This window comes from Marmota monax, unplaced genomic scaffold (genome assembly GCF_021218885.2).
Source record: "Marmota monax isolate L192 unplaced genomic scaffold, Marmota_monax_Labrador192_F-V1.1 WCK01_AAM20220418_F8-fsc00003, whole genome shotgun sequence".
In the NCBI taxonomy this organism is placed as follows: domain Eukaryota; kingdom Metazoa; phylum Chordata; class Mammalia; order Rodentia; family Sciuridae; genus Marmota; species Marmota monax.
Window position 1 is genome coordinate 24,599,344 of NW_026694084.1, and position 24,492 is coordinate 24,623,835.

General features: G+C 40.9%; 1 protein-coding gene across 4 annotated transcripts in view; it reads right to left on the bottom strand.

Moving 5' to 3' along the window:
- The window catches only part of Samd12 (sterile alpha motif domain containing 12), a 385,987-nt gene extending 364,393 nt beyond the window's left edge, over positions 1 to 21,594 (bottom strand). For all 4 annotated transcript variants that reach the window (XR_009228673.1, XM_046464750.2, XM_046464748.2 and 1 more), the window contains exon 1: positions 21,459 to 21,594. Coding sequence is in view for 3 of the 4 variants with exons in the window: in XM_046464750.2 (XP_046320706.1) it covers positions 21,459 to 21,471 (13 nt within the window). In the remaining variant the exon portion in view is untranslated. The remainder of the gene's footprint in view (positions 1 to 21,458) is intronic.
- Between the last annotated feature and the right edge of the window lie 2,898 nt (positions 21,595 to 24,492).

Sequence of the window (24,492 nt, forward strand, 5' to 3'; positions counted from 1 at the left end):
TGTTGCTGTTTACATCCCTTTGTTGAGTCTACCTCTTATAAGCCTACACCTTCATTTTAGCAGGTAAATGTTGAACACTTCTGCTTCCCGGTCAAGACAGAATCAGAGGCCACTGATATAGTCATGGAAAAAGTAAACAGACAAGTTGCTCATATCTACTGCCTCGTCTTGATTTATACACAAAACCTGGAAAACCTACAAAACTAAATGTTTTGCAGTTTACCTAGAAATAATATAGAAAATATTGCTTTTATTTTTGGTGAAGAAAATCAATTTTGTACAGTTTATTTCAATCTAAATAAAATGTGAATTTTGTTTAAAAAAAAAAAAGACTTCCTGAGAAGCTGCAGGAATCCACTAGGCAAAGAGATAACCAGGCAGATGGAATCCCGTGTGTAAAGCCTGGGAAGTTGGAGGACGGTGACACATCCAAAGAACAATGGAAAAATAATTTTTTTAGACCTTTATTTTATTTATTTTTATGTGGTGCTGAGGATCGAACCTAGGGCCTCAAACATGCTAGGTGAGCATTCTGCTACTGAGCCACAACCCCAGCCCAGAAAAATAATTTTTGTTTATGCATTTGAAACACCACCAGTACTGATGCCACCCTACACACACACACACACACACACACACACACACCAAAAAAAAACCCAAACAATAACAACAACAATGGGTGCTCTCATTTAGGCTAAAGACAATAGTGACTAATCTCTTGTAATGTCACTGAATTTAGAGAAACAGATGTTTGGAGGATCTTGCCCCTTAGAACACATAACCTAGAGATTTCAGAGACAAGAGAAAAACATACAAAGTAAGAGAAGTAATCTATAACAGCTATGCCTAGCACACAGCAAATCCCAATCCCTGCTCTGCAGGCAGCAAAAGGGAAAACGGAAACAAGAAGGGCAGGAGGCAGTGGCTCTGCCTGCTAATGCAAAATTAGACCAAAGTTACTGGCATTTCATCAGCCACAAATCCCATGCCTCCAGTTGCAGGGCTGACTCTATGTCATTCCAGCCTGAACTTGGACATCTATTCCTCTGTGAGGACATTCCTGACCACATCATCCAATCGTTTTCTCGATCTTCTTCAGGGCATTTGGTACTCTGACCCTGAATGGCTTGCTTGTTTACTGTCTATCTCCTGGAACAAAAACTCAAGTCATGAGACCGAGAGCTCTGCAATATTGTAACCCTGGCACAGAGGCTGGCACCTGGGCAGCACTCAGTAGATAATTATTGAACAAATGAAAGGGAGTAGGATGCCCCTCCTCTTTTATAGACATCCTCCTATTCTTTTCTTGGGTATTCCCCCCTGCAAGCCTGCCTCAGATATTCCCTTTATCAGGGACCTTTCAAGTCTGTAATCGTACATCAGGTTTTATATGTATATGTCTCTGCATTTTTCTGGGTAAATGAATCAATGAATGTAGCTTTCATCAGAGAATCAAATGATCTACATCTGCTATGAACTAAATAGTGCTCCCCCTTTATATGTTGAAGCTCAAGCCCCCAAAGTGACTACATTTGGAGACAGGGCCTTTCAAGAGGTAATTAAGGCTACATGTGGTCATAAGGATAGAGCCCTAATCCACCCAACATAACGGGTCCTTTATGAAGAGGAAGAGATGCCAGGGAGGTACATGTACAGAACAAAAGGCCTTCTGCAAGTCAAGGAGAGAGGGAGAAGACACCCAGAATGGCCAGGTGACACAACTAGAAACCCAGACCAATTCTTTCCCAAGGCTAGATCTACAAGTAGACGTCTCAGGTAGGAAAGGGAATAGGTGGTCTCTTTGCACTCAGAACTGGTGGGGTTAAGTGGGTTTCCCGTGACTTGCAATTCATATAGCATATGTCATGTCACACAAAACCTGGTTTCTTAGGACTAGAAGTGTCTTCACATATCTGTAAAGTATACTGGTTTTCTAACTTTGAACTTGGACCTTATCAATAGTGCTGCAGAGTGCTCTTGAAGAGTTTTAAGTGAACAAACTGGTGTCTTAAGATTTTTTTTAATGATATGATCAAGGCACAAAACTGAAGTCAGAAAAAATTAAGTTTAGAGGCTCTTGGATTCTCCACATGAGAAGAGATGAAGGCAAAAGCTGTAACAAAGGTAAGAAAGATGGGGGGCAGGGGAGAGGTGCTTACAAATCCTTTATTCAGATGGGAGGTTTGGAAACTTTTTCTTTAAAGGACCATATAATACATATTCTAGACTTTGCAGATCACACTGTCAGTGCCATGGAACCTTGCCACTGTAGCACACAAACACCACGAACCATACATAAACTAATGAGCACAACTACATTTCAATAAAACTTTATTTACAAAAACCAGGCAGTCATTTGCCAACCCCTGACTTACAAAGTAAAGTGAGTCAAACTTGGCAATTGACTGGATGTGAGAAATGAGGGAAAGGTAGAGTCAAGCTAACTACTAGGTCTGGGGGTCCTAACATTCTCAGCCTTTGGTTCCAGAACCATAAATTCATCAAATCACTGAGTGTCAGAGTGGGTTGGAAACTCATTAAAATTATATAGTTCAACAGTCACAAATTAATGGTGGCAATGTTAAGGGCAGGTGTTTCTGAGGCGGTGCCTAGTTAGCCCAGACAGGACCAGAATTTCTAACTTAGGTTCAGTATTCCTTTTTGGCCCCATATTCCTTTAAGTTTCCTCTAGGTGAAAGATTTCTCTTTTGACCTTGAGACCAGCATGTAACATATAATAATAATCATTTCACATTTATTACATATTACTGGACATCAATATGTGTCCTAGAGAGACTGCGTCCCATCTCAAGAACCTCAAAGTCTTATCTTTGTGACACACTTCCCCCAAGCAATTTTTGTGCTTCTGATTTTTTTTTCATATCTGATCAATTTCAAATGGTTGTGAAACATGTACCACACTTCTTTGCTCTAAGGATTATTCACTTTCTAATCTGAAGAGTGTTTTATGTTAAAAGCATATAGAAGATTTATTCAAGCCAACAACTGAGGTGCTGCTTATTCAGCCTCATGACAAGAAAAGAATGAATCACAGACATGCATTATCAGAACATAACCACAGTCTGCTCCAATTGAAGACCAAAAAATTCCACAAGGCAAGAAAAATGCCTTTGACTGTCAGACAAAACCAAAAACCATGCAAAGAGAAAAGGGCTAGAAGAAAATATGCCAAATTCTAAGAGTGACAGTCTTTTGAAGGCAAATCCATGGATATTTTTTTCTTTCTGCTTTCCATAGGGTATATGTAAGAAACATGAAATTGTAATTATTTTAAATGGTCAATTTTAAAGATAAAAATATACAACATAGTAATATTTCCTAATTCTTGAATTTCTAATATTTTCTTGATCTAAGATATTACAATTGGGTTTAAAAATTGCAGGTTCACAAACAATACTGCTCTAAATATGAAAGATGGCTGTAAAACTGGATAAGTTATTTTTTCTCCATGCCTAGTGACTCATCTTTACTTAAATATTCCCAGATACCATACTTTCCTCCTTATTATCCTATTTTCTAATATCACTCCCCTTTCCTCCTCAATCTAGTAATAAACCTAACATGGCATCAGCTTAGTATGGTGAGTCCAACTTTTTATGGACAATCATCTTTAAGCATGGTTTCTCCTTCTCAGAGAAACCTTAGAAACACTGTATTCTTTCTCCATTCTCGCTTCTTTCAGGCAATCCTTACTCCACCAATCCTTCCCTGAGAATGGGAACATGGAGGTCAAAATAAAGGGCAGAGGCAGTATCAAAGCAAATGACCATGCCCATGGCTGAGCCCCTCTGGTTTGACAGTTGGCCCTTCCAAACAGGCCAGTTCAGCATTGACAAGTTCTCACTCCATTCCTATTCCAACGATGAAGAACTAGTGGATAGAGGCAGAGAGAAAGAGGAGGGAAAGCTACAGGGATGGAAAGAGATAGCTGTGGAGTGGCCCATGGGACATCTCTCCATGCTAAGTTTAAAAAGACTGAGTCAGCAGAGAGAACAGATGGGGAGCTCTCTGGGAAGCAGTCAGCAGATTGTATGCTTGGATCAAGATCTGAAATACCATAATCTTAAGATACAAGTACCCCTAGTGTTCCTACGCCAAACACTGCTGTACCCTATACAGTCCTTTTCTACTCTCCCTTCTGCGTCAGTTTATGGTTGGTGCCCACAATAATACCTCCTAATTCCAAATATAAAGAAATATACTTTTGCCCCAAGAAGTCCTATAAACAGGAAACCTCTCTTTGGGGCTGGGTGTATTCTGGTCTGCATTTTGCCTCTGTGAAATCTGAGTGTCCACATAAAAGCATGGCAGCACCATGATGGAGCTAGGAAACTCTGGCTTTCCTCCCGACACTGTGTACACTGTGAAAGAGATCCGAGTTCAATCAACAACTCTTTTCTGAGCACCTTCTAAACACCAAGTATTCTTCTCAGTGCTCAAATATGTCAGTAAAAAAACAAGATTATAATCATGGTGGATGGATACTTTGGGTCAAAGGAGTCACATTCAGGTAATGAAAAACCTGGATAATCTGTATTTACACTATTCACTTGCTTAGAAATAATACAATTGAATGTGCACGGATATTGAAGCTTACCTGGAAGTTAATAAAAAAGGTAGCTGTGGGCATGGACTTCTGAGTCACAAGTTGGTTCAAGTTCTGGTTTTTTTCTGGGTAATTAACCAACTGAATATACAGAGCTAAATATTCTGACAGAAAAAGATCCTTTCTTTTGCCAGTTCATCATATGATGAAGACCATGATCAATAAGCCCATTCACACTTACAGAGTTTTCCTTGTTTTTTAATTTTAAATTGGGCCACTCAAATATGAATGGAGACCCTAGGTTATTAAACATTTGAAGAAAACATTTAACATGAAAGAAATTTAAAAAATCAGTTCAGAAGAAGTATGGAAAGAGAAGTTTAATTAAAAACAATAAAAATATCATTAATACTCAAAGAAATAGGGGAAGACATTAGATCTATAAAATAGGATATTAGAAGATTTTTAAGAAATTCTTGAAAGTTAAAAAGATAGTAGAAATTATGAGTGCCATAGAAGTTTGAAATTAAAATTCATATGCCAGAAAATAAAAATTTAAAAATAGATGAAAAATAGCAAATATAGACTTTAAAAAATAAGAACCAGCCTAGCAAATTTATCATCTCAAAAATGGGAACTGGAGAAAGAACAAAATGGATAAAAGGAAATCAAATAACCAATTCCAAGAGTCTCAGAAATGAATGACAAGTTTCCATTTTGAAAGACCATTAAATATACAACACAGCAGACAAAAATAGACTTGCACCAAGGTGTATTCTTGTGAAATTTCTGAACACTAGGATTAGAGAGAGGATTCCATAATTTCAGAAGGAAAAAAGTCTCTCTTATACAAATGATCAAGAATCAGAATGGCTTCAGGGTTCTCACAAACAAGTCTGGAAACTAGAAGATATTATGTGCTTCCAAATTACGAAGGAAGACAACCTCCAACATTAACAAGAATGAAATTTAATCAGTCATCAATCAAGTACAAAGGTAGAAAAAAGAATTTTCCAGATCAGCAAGTTATCACAAGTATACTTCCCATGCACCTTCGCTAGAGGGGCCACTGAGGCAGGCTCACAGCCACCAAAGCCACAGGGGGATCAAAGGGAAAGAGGATCCTGCAACAGGGAACCTCACACCAACACTTTCAGGAAGGCAATGGGTGGTGGCGGGAGGAAATCCAAACAGATTTCTGGGAAGCAAGACTGAGAGACCAGACCTGCTGGGAACAAGTCTGAACCATTCAGGGGAAATTTCTTCTATGGGAAGAAGTTGACAGGATTCCTAAGGTATGGCTCCACTGGAATGAGATTAACAAATGGTGGAACCCTTTGATTTGAATCAGTGGTAAGTTTAAAGTGCACTCAGCAAACAACAATAACAAAAATAACAAAACTTAAGCAATTAGAAAAAGACAATGACTTTTTAAAAGTTTATGTTCACATATAACTTGAATAAAAATAAATTTTAAGGTTACAATATGCTTATCATACTTCCTGATAATGGTTTCAATTCTGTACACTTGCCCAGGCTTCTCTCCCAATTGTCTTCATTCTACCTTTGTACTTGATATATACATACATATACATACACACACACACACACACACACACACGGTGGCCTCAGTTAACTTACCTACACAGAGCCTATTTCCTTACATGCAAAATGGGAATAAGTATAAGGTTTAAGGTATAGAAATTTGTAGAAGCCACACTCCTTAGTATACAGTAAGCATTTAATGGTAAAGAATATTTATCTGTTTGTATCTGTACATAAATATTTAAGAATTTTATAACATGAAAAATGAAATTCTGATTTTGAAATATTAACCCAAGAGGTCATTTAATGGCTGATATAACAACTGCAGTGTTTCCAAATGGACTGAATCAAAGATTCTAAAACATTAAGATGAATGCACAGCCCCCCAGAGTATACCAAGAAAAAGATAAGATTAATCAAATATCGGGAAGATGACTAAATAGAGGCAACTAACATGAAACTCAAAAAAAAAAATGGGAAGAAAACCTTGTGAAGAGAAGATATTGAAGATTTGAAGAATAAAAGAGTATGGCAATAATTGGGTAAAAGTAGTGCATATAAATAATCAATAAGCTTCAATGAAGGTAGAATAGCATTTAGGAAGTGTGTCATAACTCATCTCCATAGCTCGCCAGAATGCTGTCCTTGTATTGCAAAGACCTCTTGTTCCATCCAACAGATACACCTTTCATTACAAAAGGTGATTTTTATGTCTTTAGCCTGGATGATGGCCACCAATGAGTGACAGGACAGAACAGAAAATAATGACTCCTTTGGAAATTTGGACAGCTATTTATTGCCCTCTCAAGACTTCCCATTACTGGCCTCATTAAATGCTAACTCTAAAGAGAATGAGATGATTTGTTTTCCTTGTACATATTTACAAAAAAGAATGCATTGATATTTTTTTAAATTTTATCAACAACTATTAAGATTTGCTAGAATAGTGTTACTCAGCTAGTGATGTAGATAAATCCCAAAGGCTGTTACCTCTCCTTGTGTGATCCACTGAAATGTCTGGGTAGCAGATTTGTTTAGTGGCAACAGAGCAGACACTCTAAGTCGTCTGAACTTGGGTTTGAATTCTTACTTCATCATTTTCTACTTGGTGACCTTGGGGAAATTATTTAATTTCTCTAGGACTTCATCTCTTCATGTAGAAAAGAGATAATACTAGTAACCATTTTTAATGAAAACTGGAATATTTAAAATAACCAACAATCAGTATGACCTGGACACAAACCCAGCAGAGCCGCACTAGGATTTACCTGCTGATACCACTGAGTGCCTAATAAGTGTTAGCTACTCAAATCTCTGCTGTTACCGTTAGTTCCTTATTAATGTTTTCATGATCTTTTTCTTCCTATGGGAAATATGAAGAATTTTCATGCTCAGAAAAACATTTTTTTTTAAATTATTACCTTTATATGGGTATTTAGAAGATCTGGTAATGGAGGTGAATTAACAAAATATTGGGAAAGATAAAGAACTTGACCTCTCATCCCACTAAGCCAATGACTAGGCACCTCTGGAGAATTACATGACCTCATGCCCCACTCTGGCTACTTTCAGCCATAATTTAAGAAAGTTTCTGGAACCCTTTTAAAATCATAAGCCAAGTACTACAGACAGCTGTTAACATCGCATTTACAAACGACTTCAAAGTGGGCTCTGTGCCATCCCTTGTGCTCATGGTAGCAATGATAGAAGCCAAAATAAGAAGCCTGAAGACACTAAGTTCTAAATCTAAGCTCTACCACTACTCTGTTAGGTGACCTTGGGCAAGGGATGCTTCACATCCTCATTTATGAAAAGGGGACAAATGAGTCTGCTCCACTTGCCAGTGGACCCCTTGTGGCTCAGGGGAGAAACTACTCTGGAAAGCAGGATAGTAGAGGATAGGAAAGGTAGCAGAACATGACAGTCACAAGTATGGCAATATGTAAATCAATGGATGTGTAATTGATGTGATTCTGCAATCTGTATATGGGCTAAAAATGGGAGTTCATAACCCACTTGAAGCAAAGTGTGAAAGATGATATATCAAGAACTATGTAATGTTTTGAACAACCAACAATAAAAAAAAAAAAGAAAAAAAAAAAAAGAAGAATAGAGGTGGAGAAATTATTTATTACTCAATAAAGTAAAGAACTATGATTAAGGGAGGGGGGATAGTAGAGGATAGGAAAGGTAGCAGAACACGACAGTCACTAGTATGGCAATATGTAAATCAATGGATGTGTAATTGATGTGATTCTGCAATCTGTATATGGGCTAAAAATGGGAGTTCATAACCCACTTGAAGCAAAGTGTGAAAGATGATATATCAAGAACTATGTAATGTTTTGAACAACCAACAATAAAAAAAAATTAAAAATTAAAAAAAAAAAAAAAAAAAAAAAAGAAAGCACTGTGCAGTGTAAGGCCAGGGCAGGGGGAATACAATGATGATGGCCTCAGTGTGAGCCCCAGCTAGCATGCAGGTGCCACCACCTACTGAGTTTCAATTAAGAACCCTGGCCAGCAAGGCAAGTCAGAGGGCAGGAGTGTCCAGGGATGGGTAGGGGTACTTAGTAAGCAAGGCACTAAGCTCCAACCAGGGAAAATCTCTCCTTTATCATTAGAATCAAGGACAATGACCTCAGTACCTAAGCCTGAATCTTAAAGCTTCTGAGAGCAGGAAGTCAAGGCAGCAGGGGACAGGAGGATATGGAGATGGTGTTTCTGTCTTGGCAAAATTGTAAAGTTGACCAAATTTGTTTCTGGCATCTTTTTCCCCTTTCCTTTCTGAGACTAGACCCACTTTCTGTTGCTTCCCTAAAACCCCATTCCCAGTCTGCAGGATTAGAGAGCCCTTGAGTACCTCTTGGCTAGCTGGTGCACCCAACCCTACTGCACTGGCAGGCATGCCCCCAGCCTAAGCTCTCCAAAACATGTTCTAAAAGCTATGTCCTCCCCCAACACTTTAGCAAGAGAAATCTTCCTGCTCCATCCCAGCCCTGCCTGTTAATTACTACAGAATCAAGAAACTGTCAAAGACCTGCATGTTCTTCTAGCTCACACTTCAATAGTTTCATTTTTAAGAAAAATTCTTAAGATGATAATGTCTTAATATAGTATTCCCCAAAGAGTCCGAACTACGAAATTGCATAATCATCTTTTTGGACAGTATCTTGATCAAATTTCAACTCCATCATTTACAAGCTGTGTGACAATGGGCAAGTTATGTGACCTTTCTCTTCTTTTCATTATTTGTAAATAGGGATTATAATGGCTTTTACCTGATAGAATTGATGTGAAGATAATGAGTTAAAATATGAAAAGTATTTAAAACAGTGTCTATTACATAGTACAGGGATTAATTTTTTATTATGTGTTTATTTTGCAGTTTCAACACTCCTTAACTGCCAGAACTACTGTCAGAACAGTGCCTTCTCTAGGAGTTAATATCTAAACTTTTAATGGCCCCTGCCCTATGGGTGATCTCTTCTGTCCTTTGAATCTTCAAATTCTACCTCTCCACTAAGCCAACTCACACAGTCCATAACCACTCTCAAATATCTTCTAGCTTTGAAAGAAAAAAAAAAAAAGCTTACTTTGAACTTGCTTCCTGCCTAGGTACAGACCTCTGCCTTGGTTCCAACTTTTCTCCCCATATTTTCAATCTCCAAGACTTTGATCTCGATCTCGATCTCTCTCTCTCTCTCTCTCTCTCTCTCTCTCTCCTATGCATGTACTTCAACAGCAGCTGCCTCATTACCCACTTAATCCTTCAACCATAGTCATACAGATTCGCCTCCCCATTCATTCCATTGTTTGCTAAACCCAGGGGCATGTCCTGACACACACCTGGCCAGCTCCCTGTGCATCAGGTGATACCAAGACTCGGAAAGGGCACATTTCTCCCACTGGCTATTTCTTCCAGTTTCCTCTTCCTGGTCCCATCCATGCTCTCCCCATTAGGAATCTGCTCTGGCCCCAGTGTTCTCTTGCCGCAAGTGTGCTCAGAGGAGGATGTCAGGAGGACAACATGTGAACACGGGGGACAAAGGCATTCAAGGCAAGGGAACAACATCAGCAAGACGAGGGATTCCTGGTGTGCTGTGAGTACCTAGGAGGCTCCTTAGGATTAGCCCTAGAGAGGAAGCCATGGCACCCTGGAGAGCTTGGAATTTGTTTTATTGACAGTGGAGCACCTGAAAAAATGGGAGCAATTATGTGTCTACCACTTCCTCTAACAGTCCCACATCCTAGCTGTTTTCTTCTTAGGAAACATGTCCAACATTTGCCCCCATTTCTTTCTTTTCCCTTATCACTCTATTATCACTTCACCTTCTCCCTCATCTTTTCAGTCTTTCCAGACTACAACCACACTTCCCATAGCAGCAAGTTCACTCTATTAGGAAACAATGGAAAAACTACCATGACTTCTCAAGAGGAGTCCAGGGCACTATGAGGACCACTGCTGTGGGCACGGAGGCTGTGCTCTGATGCAGAGGGAGAGCAGCTCTTACACAGCATCCCCTGCCCAGGTTCCTGCCTTTTCTCTGGTGATATATTGAGCACAGGAGTCTTAAATCTCTGACTCAATCATAAGCTCCCGGAGGGAATTTTATATGGTCCTATGACATTCACAGTGTTGCGTTCACAGCAGGTGCACAATGAATACTTGTTGTCTAAATGAAATGGTGATTTTCACTAATTACATGTGGGGTGTGCAGGTGAATTGAAAGGTAGCATGGAAAAACAACTTTAGCAAAACACCCAAAGACCAGGAAAACCTTACAAAGAAAGGATGCAAATGTGCAGTCAATTAATAGCCAAACACTGAGATTTTACCCACTCAACAAAATTTTCCTCTATTGCAGAGCACGATTAATGCTTTGATTTTATTATAATGCTGTTTTTTTTTTTTTTTTAAGTGACCAAGGTTTCCAAAAGACAACTAGTAACCCAGAACCAAACTCCCACTCTGAGACAAACGAGAAAGCAACACAGTAAGGTGAAAAAGCAAGGACTCTCTGCAAAAGGGGGCATTTGCCTTCCCAGTTCGGTTCTGCCACACATTATAGCAGTGTGGCCCTGGGAAAAGTATCTGTCTTCTCTGGACCTAAATTCCCTCTCAATTATTAGGGGGAAATTTCCACCTACCTCGCTGCATTATGAGAACTTATTTTTAGAGAATGACATAAAGATCTTGGCTCAGAGTTGGCATCAAGTAACATTAATTCTTTTGTTTTTTCAGCAAATAGTCCAGTATTTTCTATGCACCAGACAGCAAAAAGCACAGAGGGTAGATCAGAGAATAAAAAAAAATCAAATGACAGCTCTCATTAATCTGAGATTATTCATCTTTAGACCCTGTGAAAAAGGATAGAAGCCCTAGATCATTTTCCCATGAAATATATACATAATGTCCATACACAAACTATGCCTACAGTTGTAAAGGGATTAAACACCACATGAAATTCTTCAGTCCCTCTTGTTATCTTAGACAAAAAACCCTGCCTCTATATCAGTCTCTCTCAAATACATTTGATAAGAATGGCTTGGGACACAGGTTTGACTTAGGGTCCCGTTTATTTTACCCAAAAAGAATAATCCAGAAGACTCATCATATAAGGAAATATTGCCTAAGAAGATCTCACAGTCTGTGGTCCACCTAGTTTTCCTAAATTTACTCACCTTAGCATATGACTACAAGTCAAATACTTTTAGAACCTGGCACCTAGTAGGTCTTCAGTAAATTTTCTTAAATATATTTTTTAAGAAACAACATTACTTCTAAGCAAAAAGAAATGAATGTGATACCCACATCCCTTTCCTAGATGATTCTAACACCAAATACCTATCTCACAGATGATCCAGGTAGAAATATTTACTAAATAACGACAATGGAATAAAGTCGGGATTTCTCTGTAGAAAAGAAACAGAAAGAAAGACCTAGGCCACCACAAAGCACTGGCACACATCTAGTGCTGCTTTCAGAGACCCAAGGACAGGAGACAGACACGTCATCTCCACCTCTGTTCTTGGTTACTGATTGCTCAGTCTCCTGCTCCAATAAACCACTGGTCAACAGAAGCAGTAAAAAGCACCAGACAAAATCAAGTTCAAAGTACACAAACTACAGCCTGGTTAATAACACATTTTCACTTCTGCATAGAGCACAGGTGTCTCTCCAAAACCAAAAACAAAACCCTAAAATGTTCACATTTTACAACTTCAAACAACCAAATGATATGTAGGACACTATCTTTCTGGATTTGAAAGCAATTCCACTATCAGGCTCCACACCCACTTTTTAGCAATTCTTTGAGGTTCTTACACAGGGTTTCTGTATAAGAACAAGCACTGCTCCTACTGTACAAAGACCCATTTGAAAGATCCAAATCTGGGGCAGAATCACACGCAGCTGCAAAACCAGAGGCTGGCCCCTGCCATTCTCAAAGTTTAATCACTATCAACTATCAATAGTCAACAAACCTTTTCTTAGGCTTCACAAGATGCAATCCATCTTGTAGCAAGACCAAGTCACCTTGTTGGACAAGACCAGCTCCTTTCAGGGACAGAGTGAGCTTTTCCCCTCTCTGGATAAACTCACTTTCTGTGGCCTCTCAAATCTGGTCTTTCCTTCCCAATTCTTGCTCGCTTTTCCCCCAAATTAAGTCTTCGTGGCCCGTTTCCCTATCTGATGGTTTTCCACAACATCGACAAAACCATTACTTAGAAGTTGACAACAAATTCTTATGCTACCTCTTATAAAATTAAATTTAGAAGGTGTTTCTTTGGTTTGCTAAAACTAATAGCATGTTTAGGCTAAAATCATGCCTGAAGACTGGACTAATGCTGGAAATCAGGGGTGTACACGTGCCATAGTGACACTGCACACTCAAGGAACTCATTTCTGGAGAATTGTCCCTTTCTGATTCCACCCAATACTTGCATGGTCCCATTAATCTAAGTCTCTTATTTTCTTGAGGCCTTCTTTACTAGATGATTTCTACAGAGAAAAGTTCCAAATAAAGGAGAGTGTACATGAGGCAAAGCCACTCTGAAAAATTGTTTGGCAGTTTCTTACAAAGGTTAAGAGTGTGTGTGTGTGTGTGTGTGTGTGTGTGTGTGTCTTGAAAATCTCACTATTTGCACAAGAGAAATTAACAGGTTCATGCACCTATAAGCAATTGTTTACAGTGGTTTCCTCATAATCATCAATTACTAGAACCAATCTAAATGTCCTTCAGTCAGTGAGTGAATACACTTCAGTGTCCATTCAATGGAATCCTAATCAGCAATTAAAAGGACTGAACTATTGCATGCATCAACATAAATAAATTTCAGGGCTGTACACCTAAGTGAAAGATGCCAGACTCAAATCTGGCAGAATGTGATACCATTTATATGACATTCTTGAAAAGACAAAATCAGAGGGATAGAATTCAGACTGGTGTCTTCAAAGGCCATGGGTGAAGGGGAGGGTATGAGGAAATGTTGTGGGGAGGTCTTGGAATTGTTCTACATCTTGATTGTGGTGGGGATTATAACACTGTATATACTTTTAAAACTCACAGAAATACAAAAAGTGATTTTGCTGATTACAGAATCATACCTAAATAATCCAAATATAAAAAAAATTTAAATACTAGTATGAAATCATAAAAGACAAAGTGAGAAAGAGAATATATTTGCAGTGGTGACTAGAGTTTCAAAAATAATAGTGAAACCATTTGAGCCATACTTTATCTTGAAAAAAAAAGAAGCTGAAGAGTTTGCTTTATCTCTTACTTAAGTTAGGTTATACTTGTGATATGTGTTAATTCTTAGAATAGAAAAAGAATCCATTTTTATTTGTTATATAACTTCTGCAACTATATCTATGCCAGCAGGAGGAAACATCTTCCATTTCACACTTGACTTTTCATAGTCCAATTGTAAAGGAAATCACTTTTTTCCACCAAAAAAATATTTCAAGGCATCTCTTTTTTGCCCAAGACTTCTCTTAGTTCTTGGAAGACACTAATGGCTCTTGTGAATGCCTTTCAAGCCAACATCAAAGCCCATTTTTCTCCTGTTTCTTGATTATCTGGCCTACTTTAACTGGACCATCGTTTTATGAGTTCAGCAGTTTTACAACATCATTTTCATAGAGCCCATGAAATTTTTCCTCTTTGGAAAGAATTGAAAATTTTCTTTCAAATCAATTTACTAGGCATATTTATTGTGTGGCTGGATGTTGATCAGCTAATCAGACATAAACCTACCAAATTGCTGGTGTTAAGAGGCAAGTAAATTTTTAAAGGGAAAAATTATATAAGTTATGAGCCTTTAATGAATAGTTCCTATCATGAGAGTTTTACTTCCCTCTGTTGCTTCATAGTTGCAGGGATTCAGATAATGAATACATCAAAAAATACAATTGAGGATGCCTTACATTTTATCCATATCTCAACTCCAAGAACCATCAATGAATCTTTCATTATCCAACACCTATTACCCCACACACTGCACTAGCATGGGATATAAAAATGTCTCAGATATTTCCCTATGTGGCAGAAAAATAAGGTAAAACAGCATCATCACCAGCAGGATTATTCATTGCACAGTCACTGAGCACCTGTGAGACCAGGTCTTAAGACCTTTCTTGATACAAACTCAATGCCATGACATGCTTATGAATTCATTACTATTAATATTCCCATTGAGTGGATGAACAAAAGAGTTCTGAGCCACTAAGTGAATTAGCCAGGCAAATGCTGCAGGTCCTCCGCAGAGATGATCAACCCTTGTCTGGCTGTAGAGCTTACATAGTTAAAGTCAACACTGCCAAAGCTGTAGCACCCTTGGGGACAGCCACACACTTCGGGCGCAGTGACAGACCAAGAGCCCATTCTGCCCCAAGTCTCCAAGTCAGCTGTGGCTCTAAGAGCCCCAACTCACCGCAGTCCACAAACACTGTCAAATCACTTGAGACCCAGGATGTGCTGAACAGAATACCAGGAACACCTTCTCCAGCAGCAAGGCAGGCCTGAGGATCAGGGAGGGACAAGGAACCCAACCTTCCTAGTAGCTCCCCAGGCCCAAGTGCCCCCTGGGAAGGGGGCTGCGGGAGGCAGTGAGGCAGGCCACCCTTGTCACCAGCAGCTGCCAGCCCATCCTGTTCTTCACTCCGGGAGGCAAGCCATGCGAGCAGCTTCTTGCACCCACACTTTAGAAAAATCAGACTAAATATAACCACATTTGCTCTTATGAGCCAGCTCAGAGCAGAGGGTGGGGGCCTGCTCCATTTCCACTTGAGGAAATCATGGAGGGATCGGCTTGATTTACCAGGGAGGACCTTCCCTTGTTTGCACCTTTGGTTTCAAAAGGGCCATATTCAAGATTCAACTGGGCTGTAGAGAGTACTGAAGGTTTGGCCAAACAGATAATAGAAACTATAGGGGAAAAATATGTGTGTGTGTGTGTGTGTGTGTGTGTATGCGCCAGACAAGATTTAGAAACCTTCTCATTCACTTTTATGAGCACAGGGAAGAACCACCACATCAACCTAATGGGAAAAACCCATTAGAGAGCCCACATTATACATACACTACTGTTTCCTGCCCTTCCCCCACTCCCCACCCATCAAAATCCTACTCAAAGCCTTGCTCAAAGGCTATTCCTTCTATTAGGCTACCCCGTCCAGCTCAGAACCAGCTCAGAACTAAATGCTACATTTGTTCTCTGCCCTCCCACGATATGGTGTTTGTGCTTTTATTTAGAACTGATATCATTCGGCCTAATCTGCTTCTCTGTCTCCTTCACGAAAGTGAGGGTTGTGGCAGGGGAAGGGAGTTGAAGGGCTCAGCTCCCTCCTTTATTAGATCCCCACCAAATCTAGTAGAGTTCTGGGCAGCAGGCAGCCCTGTACTGCTTATCCACAGAAATTCAAAAGCTGCTTGAACGGCAGTGAATGAGAATTTGCAACAGCCCCCCTTTCCATGAATTACATGCACAACATTCCTGGGGTTCAATCATGGGCTTCAGACTTCAGGCTGCCTTCTTGTAACTTGTCACCACAGCAGGTACTGTGACTCAGCATTGTAGACTCTGCTATGCCAGCAAAGTTTCGCATCATCTCCCCTCCTTAGCACCAGCCCTTGTTTCTTTTAGCCTAAGAGAACAACAGCAATGCCATGACATGCTTATGAATTCATTACTATTAATATTCCCATTGAGTGGATGAACAAAAGAGTTCTGAGCCACTAAGTGAATTAGCCAGGCAAATGCTGCAGGTCCTCCGCAGAGATGAGAAAGAAAGGGTGGCAGGAGAAGAATTAGTAAGGGCTGTGCTATGTAAGGCAACCCCGGATTAGACTGAAGCCCTGTCTGAGAGGGCTGTGGAAGACATGGGAGTGGCAGGAACCTCTGCCACAGCAAGTTCCACCCAGGATTTGAGGCCCCACTTCTGGTTCACACAGTCACTGCACAGGAATTCTCAATGAGTGTCTAGTCACCATTCTCAGGTCCTAAAGCAGAGTGCTCAACAGAAACTGCTGGGATAGGAAGCTCAGATCTGATAGGTTAGAGAATAAAAGGAAATCATAAGAAGAAAAGAAGATACTAGGTGATACATGAAATGGTAGAGGACAGGGAAGCAGTTAGTTTAACAACACCATGGCCCTGCAAGGCTCAGTACCTATTAGAGAAACTTGTCCATAGTCGCACTGCTTTTATGCCTACTCTGAAGATGATACAGTTGGGAGCTCTCCTGAAGCATTTCGGAAGCTACTGTGGAAATCAAAAGCACTCACAATCCCACCTGGCAATTTAATTGTCATCCATTCACTCATCTAAGCTTTCCAGAGAGTCTACCATGGGCCAGGCCTAAGACCACAAGACAAGGTAGTTAGAAAAGTCCAGGTGGGCTGGCATTGACAGAAAGCCCCCCAAGGACAGGAGGAAGCACCTCTCCTTTGCTTCCCATGCCATATGAGGGGAAATTCTTCAGAATGATGCTTCTGGTCTCTATCTACATCTTCTCAGGGGCTGCTCTCAGGACAAAAGGAGGCAACTATCTGGTGATCAGTCCCACCTGGTTGCTGGGGGAACACATACTCTGCTCTTGAGGCTGTCAGTGTTACAGAGGGAGGTGCCCCTGAAGGTCATTGGCACAAAGCCAGAAAAAGTTACCCATATACCCTTGTAATGAAGGTGACATTTTAATGTCCCATTATTACTCCTTTAACTCTGGCAAAGTTCTCAATTCAAGGTGGATGAAGAGTCAGCATCTTCTGGCCTCCAAAACCCAGGCACCTCTTTCCACATTTTCCCCCAGACTTAAAAAAGACCAGTGATCGGTAGTCTTTTTTCCACTCTTTTACAGCAGAAAAACTATAGAATTTGAGCACCAAGTGACTTATCAGGGGTCACTTGATAAGTCAATTCAAGCACTTAAAATGGAAAAGTCAGATCCTCCAACAGATGTCACTTCAAGTGCACTAACTTCCATTTGAAATATTGGGAGGGGTACTGAAAATTGGAATTTTTTTTTTTTTTTTTTTGCCATGTAAGAGGACTATTCTATTCTACCTGGAATGGAAACACTATGTACAGTGCTCACCCACCCTACTTTTTTCATAAAAATCTAAGGATGAAGGAGGAGAGGAACTGGGAACAAGAAGAAAAACTCTTCTCTGGCTTGGGGGAATCAGGCATTTATATATTTCACTCATGAAACAATTATTGTGGAGGTCCTAAGTGCCAGGCACTGCTCTTAGATGAAAACAAAACTGTCCCTTATGAGTCTACATTTTTCTTCTTCCTGTATAATACTGCAATCTCTTTCTTTCAGATAAGGTCTTATCAGTCACATGGTCACAACTGTCCACACAGTCTGGCCATGGAGAATGGATGACTGTAGTTCCTGCATGCTACCTTCTACCTTCTATCTAGGGGTCCTATTTCTCCATTAAAAAAAAAAAAAAGACAATACATGCCAATATAATCCCAATCCAATACAGACCATAAAGTGGTGCCCTGTTCTGTGGTTGGAAAACACTTTTCAGATGCTCAGCTGCCCATAAATGCAAAACAAAGCACAGGTCACAATAAGGCTAGGGACCATAAGTAGGATGTTCTTAAATTCGGAGATGAAAATATAACCCAGGGAAGCCATAAAACAATAAACAAATGGCACCTCTTTTTCATCTTAAATACAAAGCTTCAGATTCAGCAATACGAAAGAGTGTCTTACTTGCAATTAACACTTTTACAAGTTCAAGTTTACTTAAGAGAAAGGTTACACATTATAAAATCCTTCTAATTTGTTACTAATTAGAAAGACTGGCGGGCATGAATTAGTGAAAATTTGAGATACAAAACACGTGCCAAATACTATGACTTTTTCTAAGGAGAGGGCGTACACGCAACACTTCCTGAGAATCTTGATTCTAGGGACCCTCCTATTAGACCCTTCATTTATTTAATTCAATTCTCACAATGTTCCCAGGAAGTAAACAATAGTGAGCCCATTTTTATTCCAGATGTGGAAACTAAAGCTCAGGTGGTAAGTAACAGTTTCTATATTTCCTCCTCCAGTTCCTCTAGCAAAATTCCTTATTCTCTGAATCAGTGTTTCTCAAGGGGTTTGGGTAAAGTGGTCATTATGGTCTTGGCCTGAAAACTTTGTATGGGATTATCAAGCACTGCAGGACATTTAGCATCGCCAGCTCACTGGCACAAAATACAAACAGCAACTCCCAATAGCAGTTTCTACACATCTCAGATGTGTCCTAGAAGAACAATGCCATCCTCAACAGCAGAGGAAAACCACAGCTCTGCTTCTTTGAACATCAAGACAAAAGACTGAAGGGAGGAGTTCTTCCTTTAAAAGTTCCCCCTATCTTCAAATATCTCAGAAGTCCCTGTTTAGGCTAAGAAAGCCTCAGACACTATTCTGGAGCCAGTTATAAAAGCTCCATAAATATATGTATTGCCATGTAATCTGCAAGAATTTTTTGAGTACTCAAGATGGGCCAGGTCCTATGCTATTGGGCGGGAAGATGAAATCAAAGAGCACATGGTCTCTACCTCCCAAGGGCTTAGAGTCTAGTGAGAGATTAAGTATGGTAAATACTAGGGTAGATATAAGCATGGGTGGGTACTAAGGAAGCAACGGGAAGGTAGAGAGACAGGGAGGACTGGAACAGGTTCCCAAAGGAAGAGAAGCTTTTCTTAAACCTTGCAAGATGACATGGGAGGAGCCAGGAAGGTCCCAGTCCCTGCTGAGAAAACTGCCTCTGCAAAGACCAGAGACAGGAATCACATTTTCAACAAAGCTTAAAACACTTCCTTCATTTTTCAAGTTCAGAGCTCATTGTGATTCAGAACCAGGATCTCCTGTTTACTAGATAGGCACTTCAGCCAAATAAGTCACTAGAAAATAAAGCAAAGTCTCTGTACTCCACACATACTTCTTTTCAGAGCTTATTTTGGTAAGGTCTGGCTCCACTGGTATGATTACCCATTAGACAAGAAATATGAGTAATTCTATACTTCTTACAGTGATCAGTAAATTGTCTTCAAGAACACGGTGGACTGAGGTGGGGTTGTGCCTCAGCCATAGAGTGCTCGCCTAGCACATGCACGGCTCTGGGTTGGATCCTGATCCTCAGCACCACATAAAAATAAATATTTTTTTTAAAAAAGGTATGTGTCCAACTACAACTTAAAAAAAAAATAACACAGTGGACTGCCAACAAGTGGGAGTATCCCTCACTTGGGGACACAAGAGAAGCAAAAAGATTATAATCAATGTCATCTGATGAGTGAGTGGAAGGGTTCCAGTAGGTCAACCTACCGTTGGTCTCAAGCTCAAAATGAGCTCTACCTCGACTTTTTGTTTTTGAGGTATCTGAAATCTTGTCTCCTTAATCAGATGTCACAATGCAAAAAGACAAATTCTTGCCCTATTTTTATGTTTGCACAGAAAAGACAAACTAGAAAAGTCTTTGGTTATTTTTTTAATGGCAGATCAATCTATCTCGGTATCTAAGAGAGAGAAAGAAAGAATGAAGCTCATTTTTGTTGATATGGTTGGAAAAGCAGGTAGCGGCCAGCTGAGGATCTCTGAACCTGAGACAGCTTATAGGTAGTAGTTTCCCGAGTTCATGGGTTCTGAGTACAGGAGCTGGGTTGTTGCTACTTTAGGTTGTTAAGACAGTAATTATAAGGAAAGCAAGAGTCAGGTTATATCAATTGCTCTCTCCTGGGACAGGAAGGGGAGGCAGAAGCAAGTAAGCCCATGTGGTTGCTTCTTGTCTCTAGTCTATAACGAACAGGCTCATTTCCCCTTGGCAAGGAGCCTGCTGTTGCTGGCAGACATGCCCTCTTTTTCCTACCTCAGTTCCCCTCTGTAGAAGCACAACTCTGGTGGTGAAGGTAGGCTCCCACTTAGATCCTTGATTTTATCACTTTATCATTCAGGCACACTTTGACCCTTAATTTGACATTAGAAACCCTTCTGGTCCACGTGTGTCTCCTCTCCCCCAGAAAGTACTATCAATGAGAAAGCCCTTGTTCCAAAGTAAATGAACCTGAGATGAAGAACTGGAATCCCTTCAAAATCACCTGACTCTACTTTTAACCAGGAAGTTCAAAGGAGGCAGAGCTGTGCAATTAGCAAGTCCAAAGTTCAAAATTAATTGGGGGTGGGGGGGAGAGGAAGGTGGTCTCCAAGGCTTTCCAAAGAGGCGGGTTGTCTTCCTCCAGTTCCCCCACCCCAGGCTGATTCCACTTCGTTTCTGTAAACTTTACTAATCCCTGGAGAGCTGTATAAACACTGACAGGTGTAGGGACACCTTCACCCTCTGGGTACATCTGCTGCGCTGTTGCTGGGTACACTGGGTGCATAGCCCTTGACCCAATCGCAGTCCAAGCTTCCCGATGACGCACCTGGTCAGGGTCCTCTCCCACGTTTGGGGGGGACAAAGTGAGCATCCCCAGTCCAGGGGACACCCAGTCTGTCTTGACAGGAGTGGGCAGGATAAAAGGGCACCTTGGGGCTGAAACCTCATGCCGAACTCCCCGGCTTTCCCTCCATTTCCAGCATATCGTTTTGAATTAGGGGCACTCTTCTCTTCACCTCCTACCCTAAAGTCCTGCTCACCCAGAGTCTCTCCAAAGCAAGACAATAATGCGCCTTCCGGCCTTCCTCGCTCAGGTGAGTGCCAAGTGGTGTAGGAGGAAGGGGCCCACTCTCCACCACCCCCTTTTTTCGCCTCCCCACGATCGCCGAGCTTCAGCAGGGATGTGTGGATTGGGGTGCGCGGGTTAAGAGGGAGCTTAAAATGCCCCAAGCGTCCCTTACCTTCCACAGCCATTCTCTCAGAGCTTCCCTAACGCATGCATAATTTTCTTGGCCGAGGTACTCCTCCTGCCCCGCGCTCCCCCCCTCCTCTCGCTTTCGCCTAAATATTCTGCGCTCATCTGCTCCAGGACCAACCTGCCGCGGTCACGCAAAGCAAGCAGCCGGCTCCCTGCTCGGCGCAGGGCGGCTGGGAAGTGTAGTCCCCTTCCTTAGCCGCGATCCCGAGACACCCCGAGTCCCCGCGGAGCGCGGCTTGCGGCCACACTCGGACGGCAGCTTGGGCATCAGCGGGTTCGGACCAAGCAATCTCTCCTAGGGGACTCGTTAAGAGGACAGGGTACCGCGGAGCCTCGGGAGGTGGCTGGACTACATCTCCCAAGATGCCATGCTTCCTTCTTTCGGTGCTAAGAGGAGGGATCGGTGATTGAGACCTTCCCTGTCATTAGGAGCGCCTAGGCACCTGGCCCCCACGCTGCTCTAGGCAGAGGGCCGCCGAGTTGCGATATGCTCTGGTCCCTGGTCCACTCGTTTTGGGGGGCGAGTAGAGCCACTGGCTGTCTGGGGTGCTCCACCTGAGCCAGAGACCTGCTGCACAGGATGCGATTGAAACTTGTTCCTCTGGACCGGGGATGTGTGGGGTTTGTGGGGAATCCCGCCAGGTCCAACAGCGGTCTTCTAATCCTCCAGGGTGGTTCTGGAGGCTAAATACTTATCATAGGCGTGGGTGAATGCGGGAGTGGCCTAAAAATACCCAATAGACAGCATCCCCAAGGGATTATTAGGAGCAAAACCTAGGAGCCAGGATTCCATTGAAGGACATCTGACCAAGAAAACCTCCCTGGCTACTGAGGTGTGTGAGGCTTTCACCCTCCCCGGCCTGGGAGTCTGTTGGTGGCCAGGGATAGGGTCTAATAATAGTGCCCAAGAATTAGTGTTCTTTTGACTTCTGAACCTATGCTCTACCTTCAGGAGCTGGTGATGCTATAAGAAGAAAGGATACGGGGAATCATGTAGATGGCAATATAATTCCAGAGCTGGTAAATATTGGGAAAAAAAATTAAGTTCCCAAACTTTTTTTCTGCTGCATGAGGAAATACAGATGCAGTTATGACTGGAAGGAGTAAGGAAATGATCATGAAAACAGTCTGATTTAGGATTGGATTAAGACTTTAAAGGCTTGGAGCTCAGAAATTTCTGGTACTTCGATCACCCAAACCTTAGCACCATTGCCCACCCTCCCCCTTTTTAACCCTGCTCTGCAAAATAACTCCAAAGAAGTACAAAGACCAGATTCCATGATGACTACTTAGACTTTTGTCTGTCTTGGAAAAATTCTAAAAGAAAATTTTTCATAATAGTTTTGTTTGAGAGTGTATGGCACACCTGTTTCTCTGGTCACTATTTACTCACTTAGTCCTCCTGTTGGCTAGCATGACTGTATAGAGAATAGGTACTTTTAAAACTACCTGCATGTAATTATTAAATACCCTTGGTGATACTTTAATCTGAGTTCATGGAACTGTGTTCAAATCAAACCTCAGGCTTCCATCCTAGGTACAATAGAGAGATCTGTCCAAAAAGACAAACTTTCCGTTGAAAAGAATTGTTGGATTTAATATACAGCTACATATTCTAAAACCTGGAAAGTGCTGAAACCCAATGCTTTCCTCCTGCCTCCTGCATATAGTCATCAAAGTGTTAAGTCTTTCTTTAGACTTAATAGATGGAAAGCAGAGCCATATGTTTTAGTTATATTTTTTGCTGCTGTGACTAAAAGACTGACCAGGACAATTTTAGGGGAGGAAAAGTCTAGGTAGGGGCTCAAGGTTTCAGGGTTCAAGCTGAGGTTGAACATCATAGTGGAAGAGTGTGGCAGAGGGAAGTGGCTCACATCATAATCAGTAAGCAGAGAGAAAGAGAAAGAGAGACTCTTCTGGCCAAATATAAAGTATATACCGCAACAGCACACTTCTGGTAACCCACCTCCTCTAGCCATACCCTACCCACCACCAGTTACCACTCATTGAATCCCATCAGGGGATTAATTCACTAATTGGGTTAAGGCTCTCAAAACCCAATCATTTCTTCTCTAAACCTTCATTCATTGTCTCACACATGAGCTTTTGGGGCACACTTCACATCTGAACCATAACACCACACTATAGGCAATGTCAGTGGTTCTCAACATTGGCTGTACAAATATATCTCTATTTTTCACACGTTAGGGGTTTGGGTAGAAGCACTTAAGTTTTAAAAGTCCACAGGTGATTCTAATCTTCAGCAAAGCTGAAAATCATTGTTCAAGCTCTTAAATATCTGAGTGATATTAAATGTATAAGTCACTGAAATTTATTGCTAATGCAAAAACTTTGTTTGCCTAAGTCTTTAATAACTTTCCCAACTGATGTGTGTGCCTGTTGAATTTTTAGTATAAACATAAATAGGATGTGAATGAAATATTAGTTTGAACCACGTGAAGCAGGCTGTTTGACTATTTTAAACTAATAACCAGTGTGGTTTCTTGTGCTTCAAACTAATAAATGATAAGCAGCAGTTAAGCAGAGGTTTCTGATTCTAGTGGAATATTTATTAAAATCACCTGGGATACTTTTGAAAAAATTGCAGTTCTCAATAAAATGGCCAAAATAAAAAAACAGGAAATACCAATTCCTGTTAAGACCGTGAAGCAGTAAGGACTCATATTGCTGCTGGTGTGTAAATGGATGCAACCTCTTTGGAACAACTCTTGACATATTAAGCTCAACATCCTCTTGTCTCATGACCTAGCAATTCTACTTTTACATGTATGCTGTGTTCTCTAAAAGACACATATAAGAACGTTTATGGCTGCATTGTTTTTATATATATTTATATTTTATATTTCCCAAGTGGGAAATATAAAATATTCATCAATAATAGATTAGATAAATAAATCATGATATAACCAAATAGTCCTAAAGAGCAGGAGTCAATAAAATGTTGCCGCTATGACCACTAGGCACCACCTATTTAAGAGCTATGTGTGATTTACATT